At 32.2% G+C, this 15,750-nt stretch overlaps 1 protein-coding gene across 1 annotated transcript; it reads right to left on the minus strand.

Moving 5' to 3' along the window:
- Positions 1 to 272: 272 nt before the first annotated feature.
- LOC128203699 (uncharacterized) lies at positions 273 to 15,533 on the minus strand. Its single transcript, XM_052905223.1, has 7 exons — positions 14,631 to 15,533; positions 7,062 to 7,174; positions 6,392 to 6,473; positions 5,641 to 5,745; positions 4,687 to 4,777; positions 3,712 to 3,850; positions 273 to 862 (listed from the first exon to the last, which is right to left on the minus strand). Exons 1-7 carry the CDS (start codon positions 15,264 to 15,266, stop codon positions 808 to 810), a joined length of 1,221 nt encoding a protein of 406 aa, XP_052761183.1. The 5' UTR covers positions 15,267 to 15,533; the 3' UTR covers positions 273 to 807.
- Positions 15,534 to 15,750: the final 217 nt, after the last annotated feature.

The following is a 15,750-nucleotide window of genomic DNA, read 5'->3' on the forward strand; positions in this document are numbered from 1 at the left end:
ATACATACAAATGAACATTGTCAAAACAATATAATTATAATGAATATGGAATAATTCATAAGTTTTAACAATAAATATATCTTTAGCATGTATATTTTTACAATTTTATAAGAACATTTTAGGGACATAATTACATGACCAAACACGAAACCAATACTAAATACATGTCAAGCTACAAATATACGATGACAAAAATAATGAATGTAAGTTACTTTTTATATAGATTAAAAATATAATCTAAGAGTACTATTACACAATAATGAACGGTTAACAGATTCAAATGCTTCTTGAAATCTTTATAAGCAACAAAAAGGGCTTCAGTTTTCTTTGTAAGTATTTCGTTATTACATAATATATTTGTAATACAAAATCATTATCCGTAGCACAATGATCTTTTCTAAAACTAGCCTGACACTCTGATAATCTACTATTTGCTTCAACATTTAAAGTCACATGGGCGATTACAATAATGCTATAAATCTTGCTTAACGCATCAATACGTGAACATCCTCTATAACTATTAGGATTTACCAAGCTAAATTTTTGTGCAATGGAACAGTAATGCAAAGAGGCTTTAACTGGCATTATATCAGATTTGATGTCAACAGCATAAACTTTGGCCTTTTTGGAACCCTTTCTGATTTTACAACATATATTCATCATAGTAATATTCTACTTGAGAGTCAAGTATTTAAAAACATATTTTACATATATCATTTTGATATAAAAACTCTCTAAACTCTCTAAACAATACTGCTCCAAAAAATATACATGTTGTCTATGGGTGTGTCTCTAATTTCTGATGAACTATTTTGCCTTGATCTCGGACATCGTGTAGCACAACGTCATGTTATTCAGGTCACTGGAATATATATTTACATGAGGAAATATCATGTATAGAATCATTGAAATGGCACAGAACGTTTCATATTATCATTTTTGTTTACTTTATTTGTTACGTGGCCTTGATACATTTAAGTAAATGTTGTTTTTACTAATGCATTTTTAAGAATGTATTAATCAGAATTGGTTAACAATGCTATAACATGTTCTAATTCTGTATGGTAGTGTTAGAATTAACACGTTTTTGGATTATATGAAATTCAATAAAAGTTTTACCAGTGCTAAAACATATCGAAGTATTATCATAATGGTATTATATAGGATTACATTTTAACCTTTTGGTGGAATTATTCTGAACGTGTCGTGGTATATACTTATTGCTGATAAAGCATGTTTAATATTCCATGTGTTTTTAATTATGTTGACACTAAAATACCACGATCAGTGAAAATATTTATTGAACTTTTGGCGTTCGAACATTATTTTATATTTAAGATAATTAATTTTTAGCATTACTAATTTCTTTTATTAAATTGTCAGTATATACATTTTGTTGGTAACTAAAGTTTGTTGCGAAATCATATTTCTCTTTTGCGTTTGGTTGTTGTTTACAAACATGAGTAATGGCAATACGAACTTGACATAGGACAATTATATTTTAAATAATAATAATAATAATAATAATAATAATAATAATAATAATAATAATAATAATAATAATAGTAATAAAATACTACTACTACTACTATTACTACTACTACTACTACTACTACTACTACTACTACTACTACTACTACTACTACTACTACTACTACTACTACTACTACTACTACTACTACTACTACTACTACTACTACAACTACTACTACTTCTACTGCTACTGCTACTGCTACTGCTACTACTACTTCTACTACTACTAAAAATAATAAAAATAATATTTTTATTTTGGGAAGATAAGAACAAATTATGACATAATTACAAACAACACTATGAGAACATATTATTTACAATAAGACATTCTGTGAATAATATAATACTAATCAATACTAGTTAATAATTGATGATTTAAAACATTCGTATTATAACATCGCACTTAAATCCCAGTTCAAAGAATAGGATATCCACATATACACATTATTTTCTATGTATAATGTAACAAAAATAATTGTATACACTATGCGACAGACACTCGATTATTTACAATTGAATGTGTTCAAATAATTTAACATGAATATAATGAAACGTTCTCGATGTGATGCACAAACTGTTTTATTCAAATATGAAATATCTGTCATTTGTTTCCAAAGATAACTAGTATCTCTTTTGTCCTGAATTGCTTGATTAAAATATTATCTTTTATTTGATTTGATATTTGTAGTGTTTCCCAGTTTTATGGTATTTATCTTTTGGGTACATTGATGTCTTTCCTTCTTCTAATCAGTAAACCAGTCTGGTTGGTAATCACGTTTTAGTATTTTTTTTTTTACATAATATGCATAATATATAATAACAAGTGTAAAACAAGCTTTATAATGGAATAAAACATATGCAATGCAACATTCAAACAGTTTATTGATTTAACTTCTTAAAACATCCGTATAAAATGTTTTTTTATGAATATATCGTTTAAAATACTCATATTGTGCTTTTGTTCCGAAAAGAACATATTGGGTAATGATTTCACACTGATAATGTTGGTTCATTAACGTTTTCCGTGTAGCTACTACATTGTATGATAATGCCCAAATATTGTTGACGTTTTGTGTGCTCCCAAAGTATGCGTTTTGGCAAGCTGTTTAATTCCATATTTCACGGTTAGGTCACACCATTTAGTTTTGTCTTAACTTTCTGAATTGTTATAATAATTAATATCAAAATATCCAAGCACATAATATTTTTATAGCCGTTGTCTGCAATGTCCAGTTGACAGTCATACATGTTAATCCACATCTGATTAGAGTTTGGGGGACGATAAACTAAATTAACTTAAACGGATAGTTTAAACATTATATATTTTACAACGATTGTGAAGAAAGCTATGATAGCTTATACTAAGTCACGCTCGTTTGCACGATGCTGCGCGAGAGTGTGGTCTTGTGTTGTGGGGGAAACCGGAGTACCCGGAGAAAACCCACTTGTCTGGCTTGGCGACTACTAACCAAACTCACATGCGCCCAGGCCGGAAATCGAACCCGGGTCGCCTTGATGAGAAGCAAGTGTGCTAACCACTGCGCTAACCGGACAACTTAAACGGATTTGCCATGTGTTCACATTGCTATTAACGAAAGAGATTCAATAGCAATAACTTCTATATCAGTTTGTCTGTTATATGTTGTTATTTTCATTAATGTAAATAAAAAGACCGCCACCGTTTAATAAGAACGATCCCTTTTTCAATAGTATATGTGTTGACATGTAACATATCCGTTTAAAACAAATCTGTGAAATGACGCTTCACACAGCCCGAAGAAATGAGGGCAGTTCTTACTCTGTAAATGCAATTTTACTCTTGACCACCTAATTTGAAAAAACACCAACGCCATATCATTTGTTTCCTTCATTATTACACAAATTGTATTGGCGGCCATTGGTTCCTTGGCGACACAATGACTATAAAACAACAGAGAAGCTTACAAGTTAAGAAGAGCATCACACATGGATTCCAACCCTAAATATTGCTTATAATTGAGCCTTAGGGCTTTACTCATACACAAAAATCTAGCAAGTGTATTGATACTTACTACAAAACAATAATGTACACCTCGAACTTAGCTATGTCCACAAAAATGACCATATCAAAGCTATGACGACTCTCTGATGTCTTTCTTTAAATACCTCAGACAATAAATATAACAAAAAACTCCTTACCCGACCATGATGAATTCTTTAGAAAGTTTGCGGTGGCATCTTCTCAGAAAGAAGATATCTGAAATGGCGCTCATGGTTATGCTAGCATTCATCCAGCAAACACACAGCAGTTTCTTCTTCATTTCTCCTGAGGATGGATCTAAGCATCAACAATACATCCATTAAGTTTTTTTTTTTATTTCTTACGAAGACTCTTCCGTATTTAACAGCTTTAGAAAAAACATTTTCCAAGAGTGTATAAAATAGAATGGTTACCTTGACAACATACAATAAATTTTGTACATGCTGCACATTCCTGTGTAATATGAGCAATACGTCTTTGTCTGTATTACACATGCGTACTGTAAAAATATAACTCCGCATGATTTTAAACAAAACATTGCTTAATTTGAATTCAAGCAAGTCATACGTTAAAATCTTATTTTGTTTTTATGACTCATGATTGTTTTGTATTGAATAAAGTAATGATCCCTTGATTTCATGAAATATACCTTCGTCACATTTTGTATAACGATTAGGTTGTGATACCTTCTGGAAAACATCTCAATTTACAATGTCCATTTAAGCAAAATTAAACAAATCGCCAATGTTGTTTGTTTTAAATTATTCGTGGTATTATATTACTGCCATGTTTGTAGCTTTGGAAATGGCATTGATTTGTAATGTTGTAGTATTCGGTTATCATCACGGAAAATGAAACGGGTACGTTTTTTGTTTTGTTTTTCAGCATAAAATTTGATAAGAATAATCGTACACTCTTCATCCTATAAGACACAATTTTATCTGTTCGTAGATCATTTTCTCTATCAAGGACATGTTAAGTTAAAACGAGATTGTTTTTTTCAAACAAAAAAATTGACTAGCTTTGTGACAATTTAACTCATTTAACTCATTTAAGCATGAATCTAAGCTTTCTTTTTATAAATTTGTAGTTTTACATTACATATTGGATAATACACAATAGACTTATCTTACTCGTGCTTTTCAATGTGTCAACCACTGTAAAACCAGCAGGCACTGGGTCTCGTACGTTGGTGATAGACACATCCACCAGCACCTCGAGACCCTGTTAGGGTTATAAAGCAAGAAACTAAATTAGGTAGAAAGATATGGTATTAAATAGGTTTTAAACATAGTTGCCTCAGTGCAAGTCAGGCATCATTACTTTTATCTTTATGTAGACATATGTCTGTATTGCCAATAAGTTTGCCTTAATACAATTTTGTTCAAGCTATGCTTGAACGACCAATGAGGTACATAGAAGATAGACATTAGAATTTAGTTATAAAATCATTGCTTATTACTTGTGGATACACATAATCTTTATAATTATAATACAGTAATATTTGAATTTTGCATTCATTACCTACATAGCATAATTTTCGACTTAATATAAACTAGAAATCATGAATAAGCGCAACACTTTCTTAGCCGGTCATTCAAATCAACATCCCCGATCAATATATCGATTGCCTACACAACTAAACTCAACTCAACTTTGTTTGTTAATAAAGGCTTCCGGTCGAGGAAATAACGTTGAACAACAGTTACTATAATACTTTTCAGTACCACTTTGCTTTCGTGACTGCTGTGTGTGTTCATCTGTTTACAAATGAATTTGTAAAATAACATATGCAACCTATTCAATAATAAATGTTTCATTGCTCTTTATTAGACTTTCAATTAATATTTGATTTCACAGACTATTGTGACAGTTTAAAAGATAATTTATGCTTATTTCCTCATAAGACATATAAGCTTCGAGCCAATCAAAATGTGTATTTTGTGCAACCCTATTCACACACATATACCGACTAACTCCCTTTATAAACATTTAATGATTATTCTACCCATTACCGATGCTAACCACTTTAATAAACCCTGACGCCTCAAAACTCTGCTAATTACACTTTCAATCTTCTCACTTACTCGTTTAGGTTCGGCTCTTTTGACACATAAGTACCGACTTGGACTTCTCCATATCATTTCATCTCTCCCTAGACAAGCGTCTTTGAAGTCAAAGTCGTGTTTAATCTAAACAATGAATATGACATTTCGCATGATCATTTAACTAATCAGTAGGTATTCCTCACATGATTTTAATCATTGGAAAAAACCGTTGGCCCGACGATCCTAACATTTTGAGCTTGACTGAGTAAAATTGTAACCGGTTCACTCTGTCTGACCGACATAAAATGTCAAGATTTGTAATGTCTTGCGAAATTGTACGAATGCGAAATTGTTAAAAAAAAATTTTTTTTTTTTTCTGGTAATATCTTTCAAAGTTAAAAGTTTTCCAAATAAAAAAATAGATTCCAAAGTCAGGCCCATAGAATGCAAGGTTATCGAGCATATGTTATAAAAGTTAATTGTTGGACTGTTTTGAATTATTTCGGACTGACATAATTTTAAGTGCTGTCAGATCGATCGACTGACACAAATCCTGAATTTACTTGATGTTTGTACTGACAAATTTCATTTACAATGAGGTTTAATGGCACATATTACCAAAACCAAATCATGATCCACCAAAAGGGGGCCCAGTTAGAGGAATTTTAGAAAAAAAAATTGTGGGTCCCTTAATTTTGATAAACAATCACTCAATTTATAATTCAAAAGTTAAACCTGACAATCATAAGTGTTGTTTGTAAAGTTTTAAAGTTATGCTACATGGTCCCACCGGAGTATATCCTGATGGACAATTGCCGATTCCTGCCACGACAACCACCGCAGTTATTACCGAACTACATGTTTTGAATGCACTGAAATACAAAATTATTTTACCAAATATGTAAATAATGGGACGACAATGTTAACGTGAAATGCAATATTCTAAGCTAATTAATTGCTTATTATTAATAAGCTTATCAAACTTTATGTAAGCAGCACCTTTCGAATGGTCCAGACCTCAATTTCTGATTTAAACAAGGAACACTTAGTGTAAACACAAAGAACCCATTGGCAGATTGTACACGCAGTTGTATTGTGTGTAGTATTTTGCCCATGCCTGGCTGGGATGTTGTAGCCGAGCTGTTCAAACTCTATTAGTTTATTATACAGTGTTAAATATAAACAAGTTTTCATTAAACACAAGTGGGACACAACAATTATAGCTTGATATATATACTGAGCTTGGGCAACAATTGTTGACAAAGTAAAATTCGGCCTTTCTCGATGAAACTGCAAAAATGATAAAATGACTGAGAGACTTAATATCACGAAAGGAATCACGAACGGAAGACATATCGTAATATATAAAAGTATATACAGTTTTATAAATATATCACTCAAACTTTAGGCTTGACTCTTAGCAAATTCTGCCAAGGGTTGATATAAATAATTTTTATTACCAATGTTTTTCGTTAATGAACGGCCTTTGTATTTTTATCCTTCGATCAATGGCACCGTGTCTGATTGAGGAACATTGTTTCACACGCCCGTGTCTCCCGCCATCGATGGTTGCCTGTCCCAATAAATAAGGCATTTGTAAATAGCAGGTCCATTTACGGATATAGAATGTTGATATCATATGCCATTTTTATGTAATTGAAGTGATTAGTTTATTGTAATAAAATATATGTCTTGTTCCTGGAATATTCTAATGTTATTAATTAGGTGATTTCATATTGGCCGCGTTATTTGTCCTCGGTCAGCTGTATTTGCCTGATATACATCTGACCGAGGACAAATAACTCGGCCAATATGAGATCACCTTATTAATAAGTACTTAATTAATCAACTATTACGTATGGCATCCATAGTAGGCAAAACTTATCTTGAAAGGACATTATCTTCTTTAGTCAAACACTTCGTATAATGTATTGTGAACAGCTGTTCTACTGCTAGGGAGCCAAGAAAACAAATATCATATCATGTTGTACATTTAATTCATATGTTTATAAATGAAAAGTTTCAGAAGATGAACAAGATTTCACAAAGATTAGACAGTTTTTTTATATATCTCTGCTAAATTAGATGTACAAAATGAACACCAGTCAGAGGTTAATCTGAATTTCTTGACTTAGTGTTATTAAATACAATCAAAAAGTATTAGGTTCTTTATTGTCACAACAATATATTTTGTACATATATTTTGATGTAAAACAGACCCACCATCAAGCAGCAAATTTGCATAAACAAAACTTAAATCTCAACAAAGCACTAAACAGCTTTGGTTTTATGATTTTTGTTAGAAATATATATGTGTTTACACATATCACACATAACATTGTTTCAAGTATAATTACTTGTAACTTGTAAGTTTCACTGTTATATTAAACAGAGTCACAATTGGCAGTTATGATCGTATGTATAACTCCACCTCACAACGCCACTAGAACTACTTTAAAAGAAAAAAAAGAAATGTTGTGTATTAGATAATACACTTATGAAATTAAAACATTGATCAGACTTAAGTGTTTTTAAGAATAACATTCAACTTTATGAATGGTTGTTGTTTAATGCTCAAAGCTATTTGCTCCTGGTAAGGAAAGAATAAGTGAAATACTGACCAAGACCCATCAGCCTCCTTTATTAGTATATTTTTTTTGAAATTGCATTTTCATATATATATGTCAGGATATCGATGTGTTTAAATAAAGTTCCAGTTTTATGACGTCATCAGTCGATAAAGTATTTTTGGCCGGGCTTAGACCTGTCATAAAAACGTAGACAGTTGACGTCATACAACTGCTTATAGCGTGTTTGCAATTTTCACAACAACAATTGCATGTTAACAAGGACAATTAAATATTCAATGGTAATAAGAAAATGTTTGGTATAATATAAGAAGTATGACACATCACTTCGGGCCATATGTAATTATAAGGACTGGGCAGTCCATATAAACCTTCGGAGGCTGACCTGCATGTCTTTATGACACATGACCCTCAGTTGTTAAAAAATACCAAAAGTTAGAATATAAGTCGAAAACTATGGTTCTTATAAACGATAAAGTGTATAACAAATTAATGGTTGTTATACAATGTGTGTATTGATATTGATATTCTGCAACTAGCAATTGTAAAACATAACAAACATGTCATTAATAAAGATATCAGAATATGCAGTATTCGTTTTTAACATTTAAAATGAAGTTTTTGTACAGTATTTTACAACTATTTGAACACATAATTGAGAGAGTCACAAAGAAACAACTTCAATCTTAGTCTTGGGAGTTTTCCTGAGAGGAAGAAACTATTTTCCTTTTTTCAGAGTAAATGTTAATGTGTACAGTGCCCCCAGTGACTGTTGCATCATACATTACTGCATATGGACTCATTTTATACATGCAGTCAATTACATTCATGTTGTTTTCAGTGCACTGCATTGTGGGAGGGGAAGAGTCTTTTTCTGCGTTGCATAAACCATCAATTATTTCGGAGCATTCAGCTTGTTGCTGATGGAGCACTATATTAATTAACAGTTGCAATACTTGTCCAATCCGTCAATGCGGCTTTCTCAGTTGGCGGTCGCCCAGCCTGAACCAAAGTGGTTGCAAATGTTTTATTTTTTGTGTCGAATGATTTCGCTTCCTGCCCTGTAGCTCCCAAAGTTCAGCTAATTCTTTCATAAAGTTCCCCAGTTTATCGTTACCAACTGGTTGATGTGAGAACCAAACGTTAGATTTCGGGCTTTTTATGTCCTGCAGATAGAATCTGCTATCTGGCTCCGTCAAATCTCTGGGTCTTTGCGATCGAAACGCTTTGTATATAGACCGCACTGGACATAGCCCAGCCAATACATCCGTACTTATGGCACATGTTCGTGTTTTTATGCGTCGCTCTAAAGAATATAGAAAAAAAATCGAAAAAAAAAATCATACTTTCTTGTGGTTTATTGAAAAGTAAAAGTGTTTTTGTATCTTGATAAACTCCATGTTTGTATCGCTATTTAAGCAAAATATGAGTTCACTGCTTTCCTTGATTTTACCCGTTTCATTGCAGAAATGTTAAAATAAAATGCCTGGGGAAAAGGCAATGACACCATTTAGTTTTAATATGTTTCTTGTCAAATGTCTACTTCGTTTCTTATTAAAAATAAAATAACTACTGTTTTGAAAAACGAGTAGCATAAACTAAATAAAGTAATTGGTTGTTTCAGTGTTAGACTTTGAACACCAAAAGCCAATATTTCACTCGTGGCACATCCACCTCGTGAACTATAACTTCGAATGCTCACTTGGTGAAATACTTTAATTTGTTACACTAAAACAATTATCCTCTTTTGCTTGATTGGCTGGTATGCCCTTTAATTCTAACTGCCTTTATAGTTTATTTGTTAAAACAACCTGAGAATTCTAAGCAATTTCTGCCATTCGTGAGGTGCTTCAGTTCAATGTCTCCCCACAGGAGTTGAACGTGGTCTTGGCAACATCTAAAGCCAAAGTGAAGGCCATTCAACATCCGTGATTTGGAGAAGATTATTTGGATTCTCTGAAAATTCAATAAAAATATAATTATTGTGTTTTATGGTCACTCAAACTACTTAAACAGTTTAAAATTTAGCTCTTTTGCAAGCTCTGTAATATATACTTGAAAGATGTATTTTATAATCTGGACATTGATCAATGCACAATTACCTCCGGTACCCAGGTAGGAGCTACTGTTCTCGTATACAATGCAACTAGGGTATTGTATAACGAAAACAAAAATGAAATCTCTCGAGTTGTTTACAAAAACATTTTGCAAACACTTGAAGGAACTTTTGTTAAAGACATATTTTGGCACAATCACTCATTAATACCATTGCAGCTTTAATAACTAAGCGCTCCCAGTTTAAGGGTCCAGTTTCGTTAAATGATCGAATTGTTAAATGAAATAGCGGAGTAAGGGTATGCAGAATTTGGGAAATAGCATTATCATTATCACATTATATCTTTGAAAAAGCATTTTACCACTTCCAAGCAGGCTTCGGCATTTGAGCTTGGATATTTCTTGTTTGCTCAGTAATTTCGTTCCCTTCTCCTCCTGTCCTTTACCAATCGCTTTCAAGCTTTTTCCTTTTGCTTCAAGGACGCGGTTTGAGTGAGAAAGTTTGGCATCTTGTTTGATACTGAACTTGGCATTAATATCTTTAAGATACCTGTCTAGATTCTTTTGAATACACCTGATAGTGCCTGGATCCTACTCTGTAAGATTTTGTTTCCTTACAACTGAAAAATGAAATGAAATGAATTTTCAAATGTCAATAAATAAATTTTGTGAAACAAACTATTAAACTTTAAATGATATATTTTGGATTGGATAACTCAAATTAGGAAAAGTATTCCTAAAACAAATGTAATGAAAAAAGACCTATTAAATTAAAAAAAAAAATAATGAAGACACTCACAAAATGTTAAAACCATTTTAGAAGACATAAAATCAAAAGTAGGGTTTAACTTGAAATAAAGGTAGTTTAATGTGTTAAGCATGTATTTAGGGCGGATAATATAGCAATCATATTGAATCCTGTATTGATTTTGCAAGGTTTGGATGGTGTTACTGCTGTCGTCAAGATTAAAATTATAAATTACTGGGCTGATACTAATGATTTCGGATTGAGATTAAAATTTGATAAACAAACTTATGACAGTTATACCACAAAATATAGGAAGAAACATGACCTAGGCTTGTTAACATAACATTGATTTTACAATTTTAATAACCAACATAGAATATAAAACAAAATATAAAGACACAAGTACATTACCAATATAGAACTCTGCAAGCAAGAAGTCCAGTTCCTCTGGTTGGAAATTCCTTGTTTCATCCACACTTCTTCCCCATTTGTTGAATATTTTAATGTCATTTACAGTTTATACACTGTGTTATTTTGCTTTATTGTCGAGAATGATCTTGTTTGTATCCCCTTCAACCACGCTCAAAAATCTGTTATCAGACACGGAATCAGTGTTGAAATGGTTTTGGGTTTCTACACAAGAAAAGGTTGTCTTTCGTAGACTTATGCCTTTGTCTATAAGTTTTTCATTTCTGAAGTCATCTTGCTGTTTACTCAATCTCTCAAGTGTAAGTAAATCAGTAGCTAACAGTTCCAAAATGTTTTCACCTTCTACTTTTTCAATTGTCGTCGGCTTTCCGGAATAAATAAAGTCGTGCAATCTACTTACAAGTTAAACACAACTACAAAACAACCCGTAAAAAGTGATTTGAGTAGGCTATCAACTCCAATTATTTATTTTTTTAAAGGCACATGCGTTTTGAAATAGTCGTTAACTTTGAAAACAAAATGGCGACCTTTTAAAATAATTTCCGGCATATTTCTCATATAAGGCTAATTTCGACAGCCAATGAAAATGGTATATTTCTCAAATCCTATATTGGCGAGTTTTGTAGCCAATCAAAGTGCAGGAAACACATATTGGCCGAGTTTATTTAATATTGGACGAGTTTGGCTGATATTGGCCGAATTTTGGAATATATTTTCGTCAATTGTCTGGTATTGGTACCGCGATTGTCCCCGTATCAAGTCAAATACGTAATAATTAATTTAAAATATGTAATAATGTATACGCCAATACGTACATCAAACTATAGGCACTGGCCGGCAGAAACAAAACCCACTCGTGACACTTATAGGCAGGCTTATTTCAAATGGCGAACAAATATACATGACTTTTATCTTTGAGTTATCTTCAGTTGCTTCAAATTTATAGGGTCTAAAGTATTTAATTAAAGACATCATTGATTGCTATTGTTATACAATGGAGAAGCGTGTTTTAAAAAAATGACAGCATCTATCACTGTGTGAACAATGTTCTACAACTATTTACAACACACTATTTCCTTTTGACAAGATAACAATTCATAGTAATTGTAGCTCTCCTTGAAATGTTCTGGTACTACTAGCTAATATTTCTGCTATGTTTCTAGACATTCCGGGTTCTAATTCCATTAGACAACAAGCGACAGTCACCTTTAGTCCGCTCTGTGAACAGTGTCTTGAAATATATTTCATTGAATACAATTCTGCAGTGTGTTATAATGGCATGATGATCAATCACAAAAGAAATATGAACATATACAAATGCTATCAATGAAAAGAATGCATGTAAACTCTTACTCAAGGAACGGAATGTTAATACATTTAGTTTAGTCGGAAGCAAAACAATTATCTTGTTCACGGAGTCTCAGGAAATCATAAACCATGACTTTCTAAGCCTTGCTAAGCAGAGGATTTTTACCACCAAAGGCTTTTGCTAAAAGAATTTTTAAAAACTTTACGTAAAATTAAGAAGGGACTCTCTGCTGAGCAAGGTAGTTTGTATAGTATCAAAAGTTTGTTGTTCTCTATTAATTATTTACTTTTGTGAATTAAATAAAAAGTGTTTTAATAAAAACATCAACTGATAACAATTTAAAACAAAGTTACTAAGTAAAAACAAATTCAGTTGTTACTATCTGCCACTAATTACGAAGAGAACTGAACTATATAAAATCTGTATTAATCGTATTTGGTGTTGTTGTAAAAGGAGCAGTGAAGCGGTGAAGCTTAAAGAACGGACCTGGGTTTAAATATAAAAAAATAATGTATAACAAGACAAGTTATATAAAAGCCGTAAGGTAACATCTAGTACTTATATCCGAGAACAATTATTATTTTTATAATAATTTCAATTTCTTTTCGATAAAATGAAATTATCCAAACATGTTATTGCAACAATTCGACAAATCCAAAAAACATGATTTGTTTCTTTGGTAACACTCTAAAACAATGAGCAAATTGAGAACAATTTGAAAAAGAGCAAAACCATTGGTTTAAAACCTCAGCCCCAAAACAGAGCAGAATCTTTAAACACAACAAATCAAAATTCTGGCCAATCATGCTAAGAGGCAAGATTCAGATTTGTTGGCTGCAGACAGTAGTGGATTAACCAAAGAGTATGGTATTTTATTCCCCCCGATTAGCATAGGAATCAATGTCAACCATTCACTGCTGTTCGACAAGATTTACAGATATACAAACTCAAACAAATTAGGACTTAGATATGCATGGCCAACACTGAATCTAATTTACACATTCTACACTGATAAGATACAATAGACAGAAACAGAAACAAAAATAAGTTATAATAATCACTCTAGAATGTGTTTTGCGTGTAGAAACAAGTAAAAACTAGTATCCATTCTCAAAGAACGAGATAACGCTACTTTACACGATTTACACCCAATCGTTATAAAATTAATATACAGATACATTTTATTTCAATTGAACAGTGTTCATTTGGATACAGTACGGCATATAATAATATTACTATTTGTCTGTCAAGTGAGCATTAAAATAAAACTATTTATCATCTAAAATGTAGGTAAGGGGGTCGACATTGATGCCCCCAAAACCCTGCATTTGTCATACACACCTTTTCAAGCAGATTGTGCTGTATGGAGAAGCAAGTAATATGTGTGCATTATTCTCTATAAAGAGAAAGCATTGCAGAGTGCCAAACAAACATAATTGGCCCAGAACAAAAACGTTCTTATACGGTCATCTAATCGTCTTTTAGAAGCAAATACCCCAAATTATGTAAGGGGTATTATACACAATACAAAATTATGTAAAACAAAAGAACAAAGGGCTTAATTATAAGCTTCGAAATTAGCGTAGCCTAAATTATTTTACAGTAATCTTCACATATTGTATGTGTACAATTTAATCAAATCCTCTCAATGTTGGAACTGAAAAGTTGCATTTGTCTCCGAAAAAAATGTAGGACGAAGCTTTGACTCAATGCTCAATACAATATTCCTTTTTTCATTAGGTTTTATCAATATGTTAAGATATCAATATTGTTCATGACTTGTGTTTTTTTATAGTCACTGATGGTCTATAATATTAATAACATCATATATAACAATAAACTTTGTCATTTGTATTTTTTAGCAATTTATGTAAAATTGAGTTAAAAGGATACGTGTAACCTGATCAGACTCGTGCTTGCGTGTTATTGTGTGCGTAAGTTCATCGCTCCCGGATGGAATATCTTCTACTGTTCCAAATATATTGTGCGTTGACATCAGGTTTTGAAATACATCATTTGTCTGAAATTCATACATTGGATTCATGGGTTTCCTTGCAGCTTCAATAAGGGTTTTGTTGAGCGAAGCTATTTCTTTTCCTAAATTATCAGTTGCTACATAAAGAGTACTTTTCAGATTTTGCTGTACCATGGAATCAAGTTGCTGTTGTTTTATCAGCACTGTATCTTCTACCACAAAGCTTGTTTTCAGTTGTTCCGTGTATATGTCTTCTTTGTTCGCATGGCATTGTGTTATTTCATGTTCTATTTCGCGTTGTAACTTGTCAAAATAATCGTCAATATCTTTTCTGAAATCCCGTACAGCTTTGAAATTATTTTCTTTGGCTGAATTGTTATTCTCTCTGCTGATATTTACATTCTTTTGTAGACATTTTGCGTCAATCAGTAAATCCTCTAACCCATGGATAATATCGTTCAATCGGTCTGTGCTTGGATGAGAAACCTCAACGAGATCCACCAATTGATTTTCGCAGTTCAAGTGATTTTTCTTTAAACATCGTCCACATATCACCGCCATGTGCCTTCTGCAAAACAACGAAGTCTTCTCATTATTGTGCTTTTTACAGATCTGTTCGTAAATGTCTTCGTTTCCAAGCGATGACACATCCGTATCGACACTTTGTTTTGCAGTGGTACCTTTATCTATAACGTGGTGTCTAAATGCCCTTGCTTTTGTATGAGTTTGATAACATGTTTCACATAAATATCCCTTACAATGTCTACAGAATCCAATTATTGTACTCCTTTCAGATTCTGAAACGCACAAATCACAATTTTGATGGCTTCCCATAATTATATTTCAAACGTTATATTACACAGTAGGACGACATGTATCGGCTCATTTGTTCAACAAATATTTCAGCTAGTGAACTATCAATAAATATTGCAGATAACGCTGGCTGTTATCTTGCCCATGTATTTACATAACCTGAAACTAGACCATACACGTGTTTTACCGTGTTACAAATGTTAAAGTTATTTTAGGTTTGTATTACTTACCC

Source organism: Mya arenaria, chromosome 9, assembly GCF_026914265.1.
Source record: "Mya arenaria isolate MELC-2E11 chromosome 9, ASM2691426v1".
Lineage (NCBI taxonomy): Eukaryota > Metazoa > Mollusca > Bivalvia > Myida > Myidae > Mya > Mya arenaria.

What these genes read in the sequence shown, in the direction of transcription:
- LOC128203699 (XM_052905223.1), bottom strand. Translation starts at nt 15,266, where the DNA reads ATGGCGGTGATATGTGGACGATGTTTAAAGAAAAATCACTTGAACTGC. An exon ending in GCAAGCACGAGTCTGATCAG is followed by an intron (nt 7,175 to 14,630) that starts GTTACACGTATC and finishes TTATTGGGACAG; the next exon opens with GCAACCATCGATGGCGGGAG. An exon ending in AAAGAATTCATCATGGTCGG is followed by an intron (nt 863 to 3,711) that starts GTAAGGAGTTTT and finishes TATATATTCCAG; the next exon opens with TGACCTGAATAACATGACGT.